Source organism: Micrasema longulum, unplaced genomic scaffold (genome assembly GCF_059751315.1).
Source record: "Micrasema longulum isolate JH-2025_06_02 unplaced genomic scaffold, ASM5975131v1 h1tg000427l, whole genome shotgun sequence".
Lineage (NCBI taxonomy): Eukaryota > Metazoa > Arthropoda > Insecta > Trichoptera > Brachycentridae > Micrasema > Micrasema longulum.
The window spans coordinates 52,599-74,702 of NW_028277627.1; the positions used below are offsets into that span (position 1 = coordinate 52,599).

The 22,104-nt window shown below is 31.6% G+C and overlaps 1 protein-coding gene across 4 annotated transcripts in view; it reads right to left on the reverse strand.

Annotated features, from left to right (window-relative positions):
- The window catches only part of LOC148281651 (uncharacterized), a 32,594-nt gene extending 20,485 nt beyond the window's left edge, over window positions 1-12,109 (reverse strand). For all 4 annotated transcript variants that reach the window (XM_088226370.1, XM_088226369.1, XM_088226368.1 and 1 more), the window contains exons 1-5: window positions 11,864-12,109; window positions 6,166-6,307; window positions 3,682-3,852; window positions 2,391-2,546; window positions 978-1,662 (exon numbers count right to left, since the gene is read on the reverse strand). In XM_088226370.1, the coding sequence (XP_088082496.1) occupies window positions 978-1,662; window positions 2,391-2,546; window positions 3,682-3,852; window positions 6,166-6,307; window positions 11,864-11,878 (1,169 nt within the window). In that variant the 5' untranslated portion in view covers window positions 11,879-12,109. The remainder of the gene's footprint in view (window positions 1-977; window positions 1,663-2,390; window positions 2,547-3,681; window positions 3,853-6,165; window positions 6,308-11,863) is intronic.
- Between the last annotated feature and the right edge of the window lie 9,995 nt (window positions 12,110-22,104).

Consider the following 22,104-nt stretch of genomic DNA (forward strand, 5'->3'; position numbering starts at 1 on the left):
TTCTTGCCCTAACTGATCATTGTGGTTTCGGATGTAACAGGGTTTTAAGATCACCTGTGTTTACGGCTTAAGCCAATTACAACAGCTATATGAAGAAACATAAATGCAAGAAACTGAACAAAAAGAACATAAAACTATGTAGCAAAGAGAAACAAGGGCAAAACAATAATGGTATACAATATTTTCATAAAAAAGAAAGACTAAAAGAGCTAAACCATGCCAATCCAACTTTATTTCACACTGTTTAGTCGCGAAGAGATCTACAAAAAGCCGAAAGATCTATCCCAAAGAATTCCGAGTCGTCTGATGAATTGACTAATCTACACATTCTGGACATTGAGGCATAAAAACAAAAGTTGCTCTTAGAAGATTTTATAAATAGCAGATTTTGACTTTGGCGACATGGTTGGGAACATGAAAAGAATTTGAGAAACAGAGATGGGACATCACTTATAGCATTTAGTATTTTGAAAATGCAAATAAGGTCCATCTCAGTTCTACGTCTCTCCAATTAAGACAGATGAAGAGATTGCTCTATTGTATTATGAAAAACCGTGTATATTACTGAATACAAAGCCAAAAAAGAAGCATGTAGTCACTTCGTATTTGTAAACAGAACAAGAATACATATGAATATGAAAAGAAAACGGTTCTTGTTGTAACTCGATCTTAAGAACCCCTTTTTATTTCCGGGTGGATCCACACTAAGTAAACCCGAATTAACTTTTTTTTTAAATAAAAAAACATTTTTTTTTTAATAAAACAACTAAAAGTAAAAAAATAATCAAAAATTTGTAAAATTTGTTAAATACAGTTACATTTTATTTATTCAAGAGTAATTTATTCTAAACACAGAAATCAGAAATCAAGTACTCTAGATGATAAATAAAATATTGAATTTAATTGTCTTCAAAGTTAGTTTTTAGATTTGTTACATTTTAAGAGAAAAAAATATCTGATTAAAAATTAACAATTACCTGCTTATGCTGCTAAGAGCGGCCGCAGCAGCCACAGCTGATTGGTTGCTGCAAGATCCATTCATTCCATTGCTCATACTCCCTTCTCTGTCTCTATCTCTGTCCCTTTCCCTATTACTATTTTTCTCCCTCCCTAGTTCTCCCATAAATGAATCTCCATGACTATTCTGATGATGGTAAGTTGAGGGATCTCTTTCTTTGTATTGGCGCTGGTTTTGATGGTGTTGACTCGACTGGTCGGACCAGTTATTGGATGAGGAAGGAGAATGCTGGTTGTTCTGCATCTGAGCCATGCTGTTCTGAGATAGGAGAGGATGTTGAGGCTGTATTTGACCAGGAAGAAGATGGTTTTGCGGCTGCTGCTGCTGTTGTTGTTGTTGTTGTTGCTGCATGGCTTGTAAAATTTGTTGTGCTCCCACTGCTCCATTTGCTAGAAGCCCAGTTAAGGCCGCAGGATTTAAGAGTGCGTTTGTAAGGGCTGCGTTTGCGTTTTGATTTAAAATATTATTTCTCATTGGTGCATTTGCTGAAGGATTATTGAGAATTTGATGCGGCTGTGCCATTGCTTGCAGATTAGCGAGGGATGTTGATACCACTTGTCCGTTATTGAGGGCTAAGTTTACCATCTGGTCACTCGAATTGACGTGGTTTACGGGAATTGTAAGTATTGTCTGAGTGGCAATTCCTAAAGGAAATACATTAAATAATATTTAATTTTATTAATTGTATCGTATTTGTAAACATATTTGTGCAACTTTAGTAATAAAAACAAAATTTTCTACAATGATGTAGGCATAAATTTTAACCCTAACATTTGCTGTTAGGCTCATTTTTTAAAATTTTTATTACATGTATTATTTACATACAATAGATCCATTTTTTTTATTTATAACGAGATTCACCAAGCCAAATTATATGGCTTGTCGGTGAAAATCTTTTAGATTAAAATATATGATAACACTTTAGTAAAATAATAATTATTATTAACTTAACTGTAACGAGCGAGAAAATATATTATATAACAGTATCTAGAATATTTTTTTTTGTTAAATTACAAAAACATAAGTATACGATATTGCGGTTTTATAATATAACAAATAAAAAGCCTTGCCTTTTAACCTGCAAAGGTTTATATAAAAAATAAAGGTACAATTACAAAAAAAATTAAAACATTTGAAAAATGTAAATAAAAATTAAAAGCTGTACAGTTCTTCTTTGAACAGGTTTTTCTGATGAGAAGGACTTTTAAATAAATTTTGTATTACACTTTTTCATATACTATAATTATAAAAAAATAAAGACAATTCGTATTTGCAATGTTCATGTTTAATTTTTAACAATAAACAAATACAGAGACACGATTGTGTTTGTTCACTCGCATTTCAATTCAGTATTGATATTTTTGAATCTTACCTTGTGAAGTTGGGATTAAAAGTTGTGCTCCTTGTATTCCTTGAACGAGTTGTCCTGAAGCAAGGATCAGTTGGGGCATGGGGGAGGGGAGTGAGGGTTGTAGTAGTCCTGCCCCTGCACACACACCACCAGTAGCATTAGGAGAATTTATACCACCTGTCATACCAAAACAGTTCGTAATAAATGTTTTATAAGGTAAGTCGAAAGAACTTATGTTTATTATAATATACAGGTGTTATTTTTAACGATCAGAAGCACTATAGGCTAAAAAAAACATTTTCTTGCGTAACCTTGCACAATGTTTTTTTTAATAATTAGATAAGGTTATTTAAATTTATTTGGTTTTACTTATTATTCATTCAATTCATTAATACAATAGCATTTACTTCCTGCTTTAAAATTAACCGAATTGTTATATAATTATGTTTATTTTTTGTAAGTTAATATTATTGCCTAATAAAAAATCAAGATATCATAAAAAAAGATAGATAAATCTCATAAATGAAAATAAGATGCTGTTGATTCCAACAAAATAACAGATTGAAATGTATTGCAACAATGAAGGAAAACATTTTTGAGGAGGGAATATGAGGCGGTCCAATGCAAAACGCCACTGTGCTTAATCACCTTTAATGGAAAGATAAATAAAACCAGTAGCCATATGACTATTTCTTTTAAGTTTATTGTGCACATTTAACTTAAAATGAATAGTTTTTTTGCTACCTATTAAACCACGCACAAGTTGCATATTGAACTTAAAAGAAATATTATTTTTGCTTCTGGTTGCAAAAAACAACGATCTTGAAAAGTGACGGTTTCGCATTTTACCCCCTCATATAGAAGTCTATGCGTTTACAAGGCTTATGATCTGTTAGTGGCCATTATACACACTGTGTAACATGCATCATTCTGCCTTTGTTTTAACATTCACAGTTCAATCTGTTGACTTCTGTGAAGGAAACCCTTATTGACGTGCTTGAGATTCATATAGCTGCATGTCACCTACTAGGCAACGCCTTAGAGCACTTTACAATTTATATACCATTTAATTGAATCAACAATATTTTGAGCATGTTCAAATATTTGTATACAAGGCTGGATTTCACTTTCTAAGGAGTTATTAAGATTACATTAAAAGTAACAGCGAGCTTGACATAGAAATCTGGGTATGGAGATTCGGTAAATAATAAAGCAAATCAATCACTAAAAAGCTCAAATACAAATCATTCACTAATTTAATCAACTTAATCCTCAAACTAAAACACGTCAAATATCCTTCAATTGTATTTACCTCCTCCGCCCACGCTCAGGTTAAGGGGCGAGCTGAGCGTGGGGGCGGCGGGCGAGGGTGCAGGCGCGCCCCCCTGAGCAGCCAGCCCTTGCAAGTTGGCCGCCAGTTGAGACATCTGCTGGGAGATTTGGGGCAGCCCTTGAAGCCCTTGGAGACCGCGGAACATGCCCACTGGAATGAAGAAAGATTTAAGTGAGATCGAATTATGACACTTGTGTTCCCGCACCCGGAGTTGCGGTAACCTACTGACATTCTGTTCGCGTTCACCAAACGCGAACTAACGAACCGTAATACCCGCTAGCGGATTTGTATATGCTTTGATTTATTTTTTATATGTTCACCGGTTGACATATTTCGCATCTCTCGTTAGGGGTTAGCTAGCCATGATTACGTTAAAAAAAAATAAAAAAATATCATAATTTTTATATTTAGTTTGTTTTTAAAAATTATTTTTTTTAATGTTTTTTCTAATTTGTTTTTTATTTTGTTTTTATAATTTGCCTTTCTTATTTTTTTAAAAATAATTCGTTTTTCTATTAATTCTCTTTATTTATTTTTTTAGGTCTTTTTAATTTAACCGCGTAAAATTAAATAATATTAATTATTATGTATTGATATTATATTTCTACATGCACAATAATATTAAATACAATTTATTTATGAGATCCTCAAAATGTTATCCTTATTAATTTTATTTTATTGCAGGGTGTAGGTGTATAATTTTAATAATTATTCATTTATGTCATTTACCGTGGAAATTTAAATGGATTTTTTAAAAATGTAAGTTCCTTTTATTTTTCCAATAAGAAAAACAATTCATTGTAACCACGTATCAACAATTAAAAAGTGCCCACGTAGAAGGGCATAAACGAAAGAAAAAAAGTTTTATTTAAACGTAAATTGATATACACCTACCATAATATAACAACGAGGTATCATTGAAAATCATTGAAATTTGTCAAACAAGCATTATTTTCCAAAAAAAAAAAAAAAGTTGACTTAATTGAGCTTCTGTTTTTTGTCCAAAACAAAACGAAATCACGTATACCCATCTACGTGGGCCTTCTTGTATATGTAAAACATTTAACAATAATTTTAATAGTCTAGATATATTTAAAACTCCTCAAACTAGGCACAGAAGAGAATCAGTACTCATTTACACTGTCAATTAGGACATTTGAAAAAGATGAACGCGATGAAACCGCTAACCGGTTTTTCAAAATTTATAGATTTTTGTATCACTCGCTATTTCTATAATAAAAAAAACAGTAGATAGTTATTTTTTAAAGATTTCTACGTTTATTCGAATGCGCAATAAAGTTTTCTGGATTACTGTGCCGTTAGTCGTTAGCACTCTTTTTCACCGCTTTGGCACACGGCATAATAATCCAGAATATGGGTTTTTGATTGCAGGTGCCGTTGTCAGTGGACATTTTTTGCCAAGGACTTTCCTGAGCACGAAAAACACGTCTCCTTTATTTCTTTTGCTTGATGAGGTGAAATTCTTCAATAATCAAGGTTCAAGTAGGTATGAGTAGAGGCAATAGTTGGTTTGGAACAAGTAGTCTTTGGGTAGGTCAGCTGCATTTGGGTGCGCCGCGCGCCGCCGGTGACCGGCCTTGAGAGTCACCTGGGGGCGATCTAGTGCTCCAGAGAGTAGATACTAACGTTTCCTATCACTGTCATTTGCTTGCTTGTATGAGTGAATCCGAAGAAAGACATTTAGTTTTTAAAACAAATTCGGGTATGTGGTGGATGCTTTCAAATCCCGAATACACCTGTGTATTCTTGTCGTGTTATTAAAAGATACTACGGTTTTGCATAATGCATTACTGTGTCTTGTGTTTTCTGGATTATTGTACTGTGACAATAATTCAGAAAACACAAGGCGCAATAATCCATTATGCCAAACCGTAGTTTCTTTTAAATTATCAGGTTTGTACATATTTACTGTGTATTTTATTTAAATGACATTTGTACAAAAATCATATATTTAAATTATCATGGAGTTTCGAATAAAAACTAGTCAAGACAATTTGATTTAATTTGAATATTTTTTATTGAGACTTACATACATCAATTGGATTTAACTTGAATCCAAACTCACAGTAACGACTCAATTAAAAGCTTGAAACCCTCTCTACCGCAATTCGCTTATTTTCTTTTAGCAATATTACTTACAACGCGTTTGTTCAAATTCAATCACTTTTAGGTATTATGTAAGTACATATAAATATGTATTTTAATATTTAACATCCGTTCACGCCTTTAATTTTTATTAACAACGCGTTTTTTAATTTAATTAACTTATCTCCCTTAGTTCTAAATTTACCACTTCCTCCACTGTTGAAAGTGTTTTTATATATATATTGTTTTGGCGTTAATTATAAAAAAAAAAACATAATTCTTAAGAAATAGAAACATTCGATTGGTAATTATGAGCCTCATTTAATTTTAAATAAATTATTTATGGTACCAACTCACTAGGACTGGGAATGCTGTGCTGCGGTGGCGTGGGCTGCCGCGGTAGCTGGGGGGGCGTCGGCGCAGGGGGCGAAGCCCGAGGGGCGCGGGGAGAGCCCCGTGTCGGAGACGGGGACCCGGCGACGCTAGACTTCTCCGACTCCTGCGGAATAAACATTACTGTAAATAAATCATCCCCAATTAACTGTTGTAAAAACAATGCATTCAAACAATACGTTGCAATAATTATGTTGTATGTATGACGACAAGGCTGGACGACACTTATGAAATTATCAAGATACCCAGACGGTGAAATCCAGTATTGTCTACATGCATTTGGACACACTAAAAATATTGTTAATTAAATTCACATCTTCATCATCATTGCATAAAGGTTATATGATCAATTTCAGGCTCCAGGTGCCACTCCAGGAACCATGAAATATAACAGAGTAAAAACTTTTATATCAATTTCAATTGTTTTTTTCACATACAATTTATAGAATGTCCTGCAAACGTCAGTTAATTATAATTAAAATGCAAACAAAAAAGAAATAATCACACCATCTATTCATGCATGCACGCCGATCATTTTTAATTTTGACATGCAGTCAGCACAGCCAGTTTTTCATTTTTTTAAAATAAATATTTATTTAAGAATAGATATTTCAGGTCAACCATTTCAAGAATTGAGCCGGAGACCTTTTGCATTGCAGGCAAACTCGATCACTATTAGACCACGAAATAAACTAACAACCTAAACCATTTGTCAAAATATTATATCCATATGTATAAATCAAATGTTAATATAGTTTAAATGGATATTGTAAATGACAAGATTTAGTTTTACTATAAAAATAACATTTTATTAATGAAATATTAATGCAATTATTTTTAATAATATTTTGAAAATAATATCTTTAATTATATATGTTGATTATTATCATAAAAATAATGATGATCTAATAAATTAAAATTAGTTTTAATGCAAAAATAAAATAAAATAAACAAAAACACAAAATAGCCTAATGCATCAAGAGTTAGAATTGTATGATAAGATGCCCGAAAGTATGAAAAATTAAAGAAAAGTATTCATATTTATTTTTTTACATAAATTGGTTTATAGTTATTAAAATATTTGTCGTAAAATAAACACGCATAGAACGTAATGTTATAGACAATTTAATATACCAGAGAAAAACAGAGATATGATAAATTCTAATGGGTGAGTTAATAATGAGGTGATATTATTGTGATATCGGCCTCGTAGTGTAGTAGTCTGCGCTTTTTCCTACAGTGCAAGAGGTCTCGGGTTTGATTCCCGACATGGTTGACATGGAATACTCGTATTTATGTAAAAAGGTGTTTTTATGCTAGAATATTTCACAGTCCGTGGACTAGTACCTGAAGCGTAAGGCTGATTATATTACCTTCATGTAACAAAAATGATTAAGATACACAGCGATTTGTGCCGATGCAGTGCTCTATGCACCATTAGGTGCGGAAAAGGAACGATAATGAAAGTAATTATAAGATATTTAAATTATGTTTAGATTTAAAAATAATCAACATTTAGTCAAAATGAGTTTGTTGTAACTCCTAGGAGTACAAAAAAAATAATGGTAAAATCTTGGGTAAAAAGAAATGTATGTTTTCAAAAAATATGTTTTTATAATAAGTTTTTTTTAATTTAATTTTGCCTACAATGTTTGATTATGTCCAAATGCTTGCAGACTGGCTGGATTTCCTCCCTAGGGAGTTGTTCATATTTAAATTTATTTCAACAGAGAGGGAAAAAGTTTTCGAGAGGGGAATATGGAAGTCTAGGCATTTACAGGGCTTATGACCTGTCATTGGCTGGTTTAAGTGGCCACTTTACACACTGTGTAACATTCACCATTCTGCCCATGTTTGAACATCCACATTTCCTCAACTTTTCCCTCTCTGTTGAAATAAATTTAAATATGAACAACTCCCTAGGGAGGAAATCCAGCCAGTCTGCAAGCATTTGGACATAATCAAACATTGTTGAATTACTACCTGGTAAAAGAAGAAGTATAAAAATTGGAAAATTGTTTCCAGGCGTTGCCTAGTAGGTGATTTGGTTCAGCCGGATGAATCTCACCCGCGTGATAAAGGTTTCAGCTCTTTCACTTCACAAAAGTCAACAGATGGAAAAGTTGAGGAAATGTGGATGTTCAAACATGGGCAGAATGGTGAATGTTACACAGTGTGTAAAGTGGCCACTTAAACCAGCCAATGACAGGTCATAAGCCCTGTAAATGCCTAGACTTCCATATTCCCCTCTCGAAAACTTTTTCCCTCTCTGTTGAAATAAATTTAAATAATTTTGCCTAGTTTATTAATAAAAATATATAAATAAATTAACGTAAGGAAGTAAATAAAAACATCCATTAAAAATTTCTTGTTAGTAATAGTTAAAAATCAAAATGAATAGTAAGAATTTTGAAAATAGAGTGTTTTTTTTTATAAAAAAAGAAATACCTTTTTAAAACTTTCATTGGGGGGATTAAATGCAAAACCACCACAGTGCAAAATCACTGTTTTTCGGAAGACCAATTGAACCAGCAGCCAAAATAACTTTCTTTTAAAGTTCAATGTGCAACTCGTACGTTGTATAACAGATATTAAAAAGACTAATCATTTTAACACTTTGTATCCCGGAGCCGTGTAAACATGTGATTATTCAACCACGCGTTGTGTTCCGGTCCCGTATTTTCACGTGGTTTACCAGCTGTCTTAAAAAGTGCATTTTATTGACATCTTGTGACTTTTATTAGTACTTTTTCGCTGCTGGTAAACTACGTGAAAACACGGGACCGAGACACAACGCGTGGTTATTATAATCACATGTTTACAAGGCTCCGGGATACAAAAAGCACAAAAAAAGGAGTGAGACCCTGTATATGTGCGAACATTGCAATGTGGCTCTCCATAAAGGCCAATGTTGGCAAAACTTCCATACAAAAATGACTTGTTAAATTGTTTCAAATAAATGTGAAAAGTTTCATTTAATTTAACCCAGTATTTTCACAAATATGACACTTTCAGGAAACCCTTCAAGAAATTTTACAAAAATGTTACAAACTCTATAGTCAAAACATTAGAATAAACATACCTTTTGCAATTACTATAAGCCTTGTACATAATAAGCAAGGCAAAAATTGGCAACTCTTTTATTAAAAAAATAAAATTATATATGTATTCGGCCAGCCCTCAGAGTGTTAACTTGAATGTGTTCATTGAACTTCAAAGGAACAGTTATTTTGCTACTAGTTTTATTGATCTTCTCATAAAGATTGATCATGTACAGAGGCGGTTTTGCATTTAACCCCTTCAATTATCACTTTTGATTTTTAACTAAAACTAATGATCAAACAACCCCTAAGCATTCTAAATATCTTTACTAACTCAACCGATTTGTTGGAACTTGTCCTTAATTCAATATAAACGAGTTGAAAATAATTAGGTTACATATTTGTAAGAGATAATCATGTCACAGACAAAACTCAAGGTGGGAAAATGATGTACATTTGCATAAAATTACTCGACTGTAAAGATAGTAGAAAGTGCTTTTCTCACCTACGTTTTGCCTCTGAATACGGGCAATAGTGGTAACGAGTGAGTCTTGCATGTATCGTTGAATCGATGCATTTGTTTACCGGCTTCGGTTCGCCAAATATTTAGTTTCTTATATTTTATTTTAAAAATTTAATATTAACATATTACATCAAAGACGGGCCCAAATAATGTTTTTCTCATCCTGCGTGTTTTGTACTAAAATTCATAACTGTTATTAAATCTCCTGGCTTATTACCGTGCAAAAATATATCAAATTATATCATCATCGAAAATAAATGTTTTTTGTACTTTCAATACATCAATAATTTTTCAACCTTACAATGTCCAATGTTGACGATCTGCTACATACCGATTATCGCTGTAAAAAAGTAATTTCAAAGATGTTTATCACTAGTTTATTATATTGTATACATACAAGCTATTATAATTTATTTTTAAAATCGCCACAAGGGTATTTTTTTTTTATAAAATTTAAAACAAAAAATCATTTGCACGTATTTTGTCAAAAGTGTTATTTAGCTAAAGTTCAAAGGATGATTCCTTTGTAATTTTATACAAATATTTGAAGTTATAATTGTTTTCGTAACTTTCATTATAACATAAAAATATGTTCATAATGTTCTGGTTTCATCTTATTATAGGAAAAAATCCTATTTATGGCAAACTTTTAATAATTTAAATGTAAAAAATAAATCATTTAACACAGATTTATTAGCAAATAATCTTAATGACGTACGACGTTTGCTTTTGAAATAATTCGTAGTATTTTTTCTTTTCTTTTGAATTTACATTAAATTACTATTTATTTTATGTTGGAGAATATTTTTTAACTTACTGTGATGCTACTTGTGAAAACCTGTAATTATCTTATTTGTTATTTGTTTTGTTATATATATATAAGATAATTATAGCTGTTGGTTATCCAAATAAATAAAATAAAATAAAAAGAAAATAATTATTTCTAGTTTTCGTTATGTTCTTGTATTTTTTAACCTTTGAATGCCCGATGTAACATATTGTCAACAAGTGTTTCAATATAAGTGTAGAAAAAATGTATGTAATATTATAATATGTCTAAATAAATAAATAAAACTGAAAAAAATAAAAACTAAAATTTCATTATTTTTTCCAGTATTTGCATAAAAAAACATAGATAAAAATGTGTTTTAAGTTAGAATTTAAAAAATTGGGCAATGGAGGGTTAACAACATCATTTAAATAAAGTAACATTGAGACATATCGAATACGTTATTAATTAATATAACAGGATTCAAACACTGATAAAATATTTTTTTTCTGATTGTGTACATATTTATTTACTTATTCGTACGAATATACATATATATTTAAAAAAAATAATAACGTATCTCTTCTTCTATGAAACTAAGAGCCCTGGGTTGAGTTGGGATACAACATAACGGAAAGTATAAGCATGCATATCATTAAACAATACAAAAAAAAAAATTAAAGTTCTTACATAAATATACATTTAAATAAACATCTGGACAACATGCTTATAGAACCTATATAAATCTATGCAATATTTCGAAGAAAACTAATACAATGGTCTTTTCCCTTAAAAATCCAAACTTGTACACTTCTCCTGAAAAAAAACTTTCGTTTTGAAGAACTTGATATGTTCATTCAGGACATTGAACACTCTTAGGACCACAAAGATAAAAATAACTGACCAAAAATCGTTCGTATTTTTGGTATTAAATAATTCAAATTACAGGAAAACCTCGTACTAGCATTCTGCTGGGATTTCCTTCTGTAACCGCATGACCAGAAATGTGTTAATGACTCTTTTAAAAAAAAGTCTAATATCCCGTAACTACATAAGCATTTAAGTTACATGTGTAAACCAAAATTTATTTTTAAATATAGTGTATTTGAGTTAAGTATTCCAATTTTCTAAAAAGAAATTTCTTACATTTATATGTGGAAGAACAAACGTTTGTTAATTTTTTAATATTTTATTAGGAATTGGGCTTAAATTTTAATTAATTGCATTAAACTAACAAATACCTATATAAGGAGTTTAATAGTTTGAAAGTACTAATGTGAAAAGTTTTTATCGATACACTAAATAATTTCATTATAAATAGTTACTTACGCAAGAGAGAGTCATATTATCTTGAAAGAAACCCACAATTTCTTAATCATAAGATTAAATATTTTATCACTTCATTAAGTTAACAACACTTTTACTCGTTCATTTGATTTATCGGTGCTTTGGTTTCCAAAGTAAAAAGAAAATGATCGAAAGTATAGAGACGTAATTCCGCGCCGCGCGCATACTGAACTTGTACTTGTGTTATATTGGTTAGAACGCTGGCCTGAGTAATGATATAACACAACACTCTATATTTACGTCCATAAGTAAACCTTACTCGCTACGGAATGAATGCGCGTCATCAGTTTGAAAAATCAAGCGGCCGCCCATCCCCTTTAACACGAATACAATCGTACTAACACACACAACAGGAACCCAAACCCCTCGTGCGTGGGGGGTATTGGCGGTACGGGCACATAACACCCCCTTCATCCAAAATAAAAAAAACACGGATATGGAAAAAGGGGTGAATACGTACACACACGATCGCGCAACAGAGTATGGGTAGATTTTACTCATTAATTTTAAAACGCCCGGTTTTTTCCGCGGAGGGTGGCCAGCGGGAGGCGAGTTAAATAGATTGGTCTGCACGCGTGGGGAATGGGGAGAAAAAATATAATTAAAAATCGAAAAAAGGGGTCGATTGTGCCCCCCCGTGCTGTATCTGCATCCGACCACCCCCTCCCCGTCAAATGGAAAGCGGGCGATTTTTCCACTGTCAAAGCTTTAAATTCGCGGCTCTCGCCATTATCGTGCCGATGCTGTTTCGGGGATTTTTTCGAGCCTCGTCCCCCCAAACCTACCCCTCTATGTGGGTGCGTTTTTTCTATCGGGTGGCGCAGATGAGTCGTGGTCGTGCAGCCTGCGGAGTGCAGCGTGCCTCTGAATTGAGGTGAAGTATAATGTGAGGATTAATCGACCAAACAAACGAGTTGCTGAAACATCGTCATCACGAGAAACTCGCTTTCTGAATACCATCTTTATATCAAGTAGCGACTTAACACGTCGAATAAAACGATAAAACGGATCTACTTCACATCAAATAAAACAAACTTTAACGTTTTTGTATGTGCGTCGTACCTCGTTACTCTCTGAATGTTATAACGTATCATTGTCTGCCTATTTTCATGAGAATAATAGCTTGGCATTAACGCAATATGTTGATATTATTTATTCAGTAAAACAAAAACATGAAACACCTACGTCCGAGCCTCACGTAAAAAAAGTTAATTTCCATTTGTAATAACACAGAAATGTGTAATTTAACAACGGATCTTATCTGTTTTAATGAAAATTACATAATTTTATAGCTTAATTGTACAAGTGATTACAGATTACTTAAAATATTTTCTACCTCTCGCTCTCGCTACAATTAAGTATTATTTGTCTAATTGAATCGTAAAGAAACAGAAAGAATTAGACAAATTTATGATAAACCAACATATTCCTACAAATGGTCTTAACACGCGACACTGTACCTAGCACGCACAAACTAAAAAATAATTACTTATTATAAGTCACTTAATCGCCATCACGCTATGTCTAAAGAAGGGTAAAGATATAAAAGAAGAAGAGTCACTTACACCCCTTTTCCCCTAAATAATTAACAATTCAATATAAATAGTAAGTATATAATATATTGTATTATGAATGTATGTACATACAATTATATTCAATTTTGTGCAAACTTCGGTTGTTTCAAATAACCTTTAAATCTACCGATTTATTTAAAAAATGTGTAATAACAATAATTTAAATAAATAACCTATGTATATTAAAAAGGCTAGTTTATACATCTACTAAAAAAAAAAATATTTTTTAAAAATGCGTTAAGGTTTAGGACAATTATTGCCTTATTTGTAGTAATGATATAATATTACTGAGAATAGGTGTATTAATTTATTTATTGACTTATAAACTATATTTAACAACGGTTAATACATTTCTTTATATTATATGCAGGTACAATCGAAATAAAATATATAAAATAAAAGATTGACAGTTAAAGGATTCTCAATACGCCGTAATTAAAGTTATAATAATAACACATAGTAACTATAGTATATCCGAAAAAAAAATGATTGATAAAAGTAACATAGTGTGTATTATTAAATTGAACATAAAAACTTACACTTCTGAAACTAATTGATTTAGAAATCATTATAATACACAATTATAATTCGAAACGTTTGTATGTATGTAATATTTCGGAAACTGAATTACCTTCGTTTGAATTATTTTTAGTCATATTTTGTTTCTTTAATATTAGAGATTATTCTGTCAATAAAATTTAGTTTTAGTCACGCTTTGTAGATGTCCAAATCTTTACAGACAACAAATACTGAATTAACCCACGTACAAGTTTAAGAACAGTTCTATAAACAAAGATAAATATATTTTTTCAAATAAAAAAAGTCTGGGCTTATTATGGCTGTAACTATTGGCGTCTTGTATAGTCTTATTTGGGTGATCCGGTTTAGGTTGGATTCATTCTGACGTTTTGGCTACCATTGCAAAAGACATCTTCAGGAATTCCGACGATGATGAAGATTGCTCCTGCAATGGCACCCAAAACATCGGAATAAGTCCAACCAACGGAAATTGACCTAAAAAAAGACTACATATTGAAAACAGCGACTGCGAAAATCTACTCATCTATGAATGTAATTGACTGGATCTTATTTGAGATAATGCATCGTGTGACATTCACTATACTGCCTGTATTTGAACATTCACATATTTTCATCTATTCTCTAGAGACCTTCAAACACAAAATATCAGCATGCTTAGCAGAGTTGTAAATTAAAATAATCTTAATTTAAAATAGTGTTTGTAAAAAAAAACGTTCCTATTTTGAAATAATTTTTTCAAAAACACAAGCCCTGCACAAATTATATCGTTCATTTTCGGAATTAAACAGGGTCGTTTATGTATTGGGTATAAAGGTAATGTATATAGGTTTTTATTATATAACAGATAAATTATTGCAATTTTTTTTTTTTAACTTGGGCTCTTCAATATTTTTTTTTCATATAAATGTATTATACCTATAAAAGTCTTTATCTAGAAAAAAAAGAACATGGAAATACAATTTTACTAAAAAAATCTATTTAAATAAAAAATCTTGTTTGCCATAATGGGAAGTGACTTCTTACAATTATGTATTTTATATTTTTACTTAGTGAATATTCCAAAAATAATTAATAAAATTTTAAAACATACTTGCAGTGTTTTCAATGAGTACTTTATTAAAATAAATTATCTTTGGCTTCTTTTAAAAATATTTTGTATGCCTGATTGTATTTTTTGTCAAGTTTATTCATTTCATTAATATATTCCATTGTACCTGAGCATAATTATGGTTATTAATTTAGAAATTAAACTATCACCAACTATCGTACGTCTTGTACTTCCGTATCATGAATCAGAAACTAATAATATTATGTGGTTCTTACAGATTTAAAGTAAATAATTCTTGAAAAAATGTAGACAATTTTTTCAACATAAATTTCATGATTTATTTTTTTACACGAAAATCTGAATTTTACTTATTTTGTAACCCACTTTTATTAATCTAATGGATTGATAACTCTGATTAAGTTATTTTTCGATTAATTTTAAGCCTTTAGACTGTAAAATAAATTTAAGCTTGTAAAAAAACAATGGCCAATTTAATTTGGAGCGCCTTACGAATACACGAAACACATACAACCAGCTGAAATCATTAATGTATTATTTCGCCGTCATGTGAATGTGTAAGTTTTAATGAATTGTTTACACTACCACAGGCACAAAACTTGTTCGTTGATTATCGTAGAGGGGAGACGAGGAAAGAATTAGCCCTAATGACTTCAATTGATCATCGTTCCAAGAGTTGTATGATTAGGGACGCAAAAAGGAAATTAAACGATAATGACCCAATATCCTAGCGCTAATTACGGCCAGTACTCGTGTACGGTGACTGGACAGCGGGTAGCAGTGGGAATAATTTTAGCATTAGCATTGTGAATTTTCAATCAATTGACAAAAGCATTAGCATCTACTAAAAGTCTCTTCAATCCGTGCCTCATGTCTGAGGATGGTGATTACGCCTGACTCCAGGCACGGCTCGTCTGTGGACAGTCTCCCTCCATCTCGAACGGTCTTGTGCTCTTCTATAGGCATTCATCAGTGATGATTCTGATAACTTAGTGACTGTGCCGCTCCATCTTGTCGGTTGACATCCACGCGACCTTGTCTCTTCGACACTTCCCAGAAGAATAGTTTACTCCAAACTATCAGAATCTCTCCTGGAAATATGCTTAAAGACCTGCAGCATTCTTTTTTCGCACATGGATATCAGTCTTTCTCCTATGTCCAGTTCCTGGAGAATAAATGCATTCGTACGTCTGGCCGTCCACGGAATCCGCATCACTCGCCGCTAACACCACATCTCGAAACCTTCGATTTTTTTCTTTTCAGATTTCCTCAGTGTCAACACTGAGAAACCAAGGCCTTCACCAGTCTCTTTTTAGTGTTAATGGTTATACTGCGATTCTTCCAGATCTTCACCAGCCGACTCATAGCACTTTTGGCAATACCAACACGTCGCAGTATTTTACCTTCATACCCACCGCCATCGCTGATGAGAGAACCTAGATAAATGAAATTGTTGACTCTTTCCAAGTTGCGCAGTAAGAATATAGGCGCTACTTTATTAGCTCGATCAATGATCATAAGCTTAGTTTTGCTTATATTCATTGAGAGTCCCAGATCTGAACTAGCAGCATCTATTCGGTCAATTAGTTTTTTCATTTCAATCTCTGACGATGCAATAAGTGTGGTGTCATCAGCATATCTTAGGTTGGATAACTTTCTTCCTCCAATTGAGAACTTACTTGTCCAGCCGTTAAGTGCCTTTCGAACGATATATTCACGATATACTAAACAAGTATATTAAACAAGACGAGAGACAAAATGCAACCTTGTTTAACACCTTTTCGAACTGGGAAGTTAACTGATAGTTCACTGTCAATATTCATAATTGCTGAGCTTTTATTGTAAAGTGATTTTACGTTTTAAGTGACTAAAAGTAGGTACTTGTTAATTTCAACGATTTTTAATATTTTTTCAAAAATCATATAAAATAAAAATGTAAGTATAAGCCGATTAAGTATTTAAAATCTGAAATCACAAATGCGTACCAGTAATTTACTACACAAATAAATATTTGCGATGAAATATTGCAATATATATATATTTGCTATGTATAAGTTTTGTTCGTTTTTTACAAATTAAAAAGTGAGCACCAAAAGTAAAACAAAACGATTAAAGTTTTATGTAATTCGAAACAAAATTTTCTGCTATACAAGATATTGTGTTTGCTTTTAGGATACAAACATTATTTTATTTGAAAACAAATCTTTAAAATGGAATGTCAAGTAGACGATAGTGGGCATTTTGGGCTCTACCTTTTGTTCGCGTTCAATCTAAGGAATAAAGCTGCCAAAGCTGCTTACGATTTTTGCGCACTTTACGGTGAGCATACTATGAATTATTGTAGTTTTTTTGTAAAATAGTAAAGAAGAATACATTATTGACTAATATGTTCTGATTTTTTTTAAGCCTTAATCCTCCTTTATTCGGTTAAAACGGGCTAAACTCATGTTAAACGTCAATATATATTTATCTTGTGAAATAATATTTTATCTTCGACCAATTTTGTAAGATTTCTTGGACGGATATGTTAAAAAAAAAAAATGATAAGTCAAAGGCCACACAAATCCAAACTTAACGGTAAAAATAGGGTGGATCCATTTTTATTTTATTCATTTTTATTATATTTATTACTTATTTGATGGCGACTCTACGGTAAAAATCGTGCGAAATTAAATTAAGTGGAGTCGCCCCCATAGTGTACTAGTCGGTGCGTTTGCCTGCCACAAAACAAATGGAAAAATAATTATAATAGATACGTTGAAAAAATAAACAATTTATTTTAATTTTATCGTGTTATGTGGATTTTTACGAACGTTGTAAAATAAGCCATAAACAATCAATGGTGTGGAATAAACCTATTCTAGACGGATCGTACAAAGCCACACGGCACGGTTAAATTATTTTTGATGTACTTACTATTTATTCAGTAGATTAATTAGCTTAACCTCTGCCAAAAAGATTTCTCTAACCAGGCGGAATGAAGAATACAGCTTTGTTTCGGAAATATAATAAGAACCCTGAACTCGATGTCTACTACTTACTACTTAAATCCAAATCATTGAATTAGCATAGAATGTACAGTGATTAATCACTCATTATTTGTTAGATAAATTTATTTTATTAGGTAAGTCAACAAAAATACATGCTTAAAAAAGATGGCCGTATTTGTCAATACAATTCCATTTTCAATAACAGAAGTACACAAAATAGAAAGAATTATATTTGTAAGTTACATGTTTGTTTTATTTTATTTATTGTAATATATTGCAAAAGTTCGTAAAGAATCGTGAAATGTCTATTTTGCTATTTCGGCTGAATATTATTTATTTATTTTAAAGAAACCAACCGTCAACAAAGATTTAATTTTTTTTTTTTTAAATACGGTTTAAAGACAGACCAGCGAAGTTTTTAAATAAAAATCATACATATTATTAAATTGTGTTACAACAAAATAGTGTGAGTATGTGTATTTGTATGAGAGTAAGCGTAGATGTGGGTTTATGTGTATAAGTGTGAAGGTAAGTGTTCAGGTGTGTGTAAGTGTGAGCATCATTAAATAGTAAGTGGGATCGTATCGCAGCCAGAAATAATAAGTCTAAATTTACTTTTAAATAAATTTATTTATGTTATATTCCCGACACATGTGGGTCAAAGGTGTATGGTATGTTACATTGCTTGAAAATGAAAGCAGTTTGAATATATTTAGATGTCTCAGAGTTATATTTCCCACATTTACGTGTATTTGATAAAAAACCAAAATATTTGCATTTTTATGATTTACACAAATATTTCAATTTTCAGGGCCATTTTCAACGAGTTGTAAATAACTCACTATTAGAGGATGGGAATCAAGATGGGGTAGAATGGGGTTCGAACCGTGGACCTTTGAATTGAGAGTCCGCAACACTAGCCACGGGATTATAACCTTATTCAAAATTATTCAGGAGGTTGGTATCTACTTTATAGTTAGTTTATTATTCCGCAGAGAAATTTTGATTCGAAAACAACACATTTTTTTGGCATGGAATCAAAATGAAAAATAATTACTTACAATTTGGATGTGGGTAAAAAATAAACATTATATATTATTTGTGTTCGGTTATACTAAATAATGAGAAAAAAATGTTTGCTCATTATTATTTTTTAATATAACTTACCAGCGAATTTATAAGCTCCCAGGTGATGTTGTTAATTTTCGTCTCTTTGGATATATCTAGGTATAATTTCATTTGTCCGTGAAACTTGCTGGAAGGAAATAAGGGCTAATTAAAGCCAGTAGTGAGCAAGTGCATTTGAAGTGCGATTGGGTGTAATTTAGCATCGCACGCCACGTCATCATCCCTCATTATACTGTCGAACCACCCCCACACATTCACATCCTTGATACGCCAACAGAAAATAAGATAGGGGTTGCTAGCCTTGGGGTAGGTAAGGCTGTAATTAGTGTTTCGTGCTTTTACGCAGAACCGATGGAACAAATCAATTTAAAAATGAACAAGATTTATAAATTAAAAATCGAAGTCAACAAAGTTGACTTTCAAATCTTTGCAATACTTTAAGTAAATTAATTACATTTGTTACATGGCTGAAACTCTTGTGTGGCTGTGATGTCACACTAGTTTTCATACGATACAAGGCTTCATATGTCTCTTTTATTTTTTCAAATGATAAAAATGCATTTTTAGTAATCTTCCAGCGGACATTTTTACTAGGAAAGTAAAATTTTTATAAATATGCTGGATTTTATTATTTTTTTAAATTATAATTTTAAGATTTTAATGGACAAAAAATATTTATCCTTGACACACGATGAATAAACGTGACTCCAATACAGCAATAAATCTGTGTTATAGAGAGCACGAAGATAGAACTCATTACAAGGAAGGCAGAGACGCTGTTCTGTGGCCAATGTTTGTGTGGAACATATCCAGTCAGTTATTGACAATGATGGGGGACGCACGCGTGTAAGATAACCGGCATATTGACGATTTTATTTTTTTTCTTGCAAGGTTCAATCAAACTTTTTTATTTTAATTAATTATGAAAAAATAATTATCAAACAGTATTTCTCCAGGCTTTTTTTAAAAAATGTCTGAATGTTAGAATATTTCGTCTTTTGCTTGAGGTAAAACAACGTTACATTACCGTGCACAGAGGAATTATTTACCACACGCTGCCCTTGTTCTTGTGTATTCAATAGACTATTTTGCAAATTTTACATAAGACATTTTATTTGTTTTTAGAGTCAAATAAGTAAAATTAATAAGTGAAGATTGGCACTCAAAAAATGCGGAAAATACTATTTAGTAACTGAAAAAATAATAATTCTTTAGCTACATGGACGCGTAATAAGATAATAAATATATTGGGCATTTATAACTCAATTTTCTCAATCATACAAGAAAAGAAAAAATAGAACGATAAGAGAGTAGCCATATAATGAAATAGTGAATGGGTTCAGTATTTGAAAAAATTTTCACTTCTCATTTCAGTCTCAAGTTTAAGTAATAAAAAAAATATCATTATATTTACAAAAATCTAGCTTAAGGTAAAAATGTTTGCGTATCAATCACTTTAATTAAATTTTAATTTTTTAATATGATAAATAATTTAATGTTCCATTTTAACATAAAAAAAAACATATTTTCACTATCGTATTTTATTACACACTATTACTTTATTGTAGTAACAACAAAACTTTATTTTTTAATTTTCATCACCATGTTTATGTGTAAGTATGTATGAGAAGGGTGTGTGTAAATATGTTTTTATATATTTTATTTACATCAATTTATCGCACTTATAGAACGAAAACGATTTAACTCAATTAAAATAAGTGAACGTCATAAAACGACTTCAATGAACATTATTTATCTTCCTGTATTAAAAAAATGCAACATTCAGGTGAGAATAGGACAAAACCGTTACATTGGTCTCTTTGTTACTCAGAAAATTTGGGTTTTGTATCATTACGGGAGTGACACTATTAAAGTTGTGTTTATATTGCTGTGTGAAGGACACAACGCAGACAAACATAGTGACCGAAAACCGGTTAAGTCAATTTTATTCCAAGACAAATAGCAACTTTACTTTATTTCTAAAAATATTAAAACGACCAATTGAGCTGTGTGATTGTTTCGTTCCGACTTACCGATAATCTTAGTCATTTCGTGAAAAAATAAAAACATGCGTTTGGTGACGTAAATCATAAAAACATAAATATGTATTCATAAGAAGTTAAGACGCTTGACTCACGCATGGAAGGTTCCGGGTTCAATTCCTGGTGTGAACACAAATATTAAATGTGATTATAGATACTTTTTCTGCATGTCGATTATTGTTATTATTTTTTTAAAATTAGATTTAGATATTATTTTATTAGCAAAATAAAAACATTTAAATATCCTGTCATCTAGCAGCCGATTGTGAAACGTTAAACTAATTTTTTCCAAAATATGAACCAACATCACAGTTTCAACTTTCAACAAAACTTCTCGCTTCGGAAGTACATTTACTAAAAAAAAATTGTCCACCAGCGGGCGAAAAAAGCCCATACCGGACATATGCAATCATTTTTAGAGTTATAATATATAGATTCTCGAAATGGTAATCGGCAGAAAAAACGTTGGGGTCAACATAGTTTTATCCATCAACAAATTTTGGCAATTCTCTAAAATGAAGTTTTTATTATCAAATGTGTTTATGGTGAAATTTGGCATTAATATTTCAATTTTCAAAAGGAAAAAAATATTTGTATAAATCATTTCGTTTGGCAATAGGGATTTAAGAGTGTACAGCAGGATGATTTAGGTGCTTCGTTGTTTGCGTATTTCTTCCCACGATGATTCTGCAGAAATTATAACGGAAAATCCCGGAATCATCTTCGACAAACACAGAGAGTCTTATCATCCCAAGCACTCATTCATATTCATGAATTGAATAGCAATTTTCGTGTATGGAATTCGAATCCGCCTTGCAGCAACCCTTTTCCGATAAAAAATGCGTGAATCAATCAAACAGCCGGTAAATTATTCGTCCAGCGC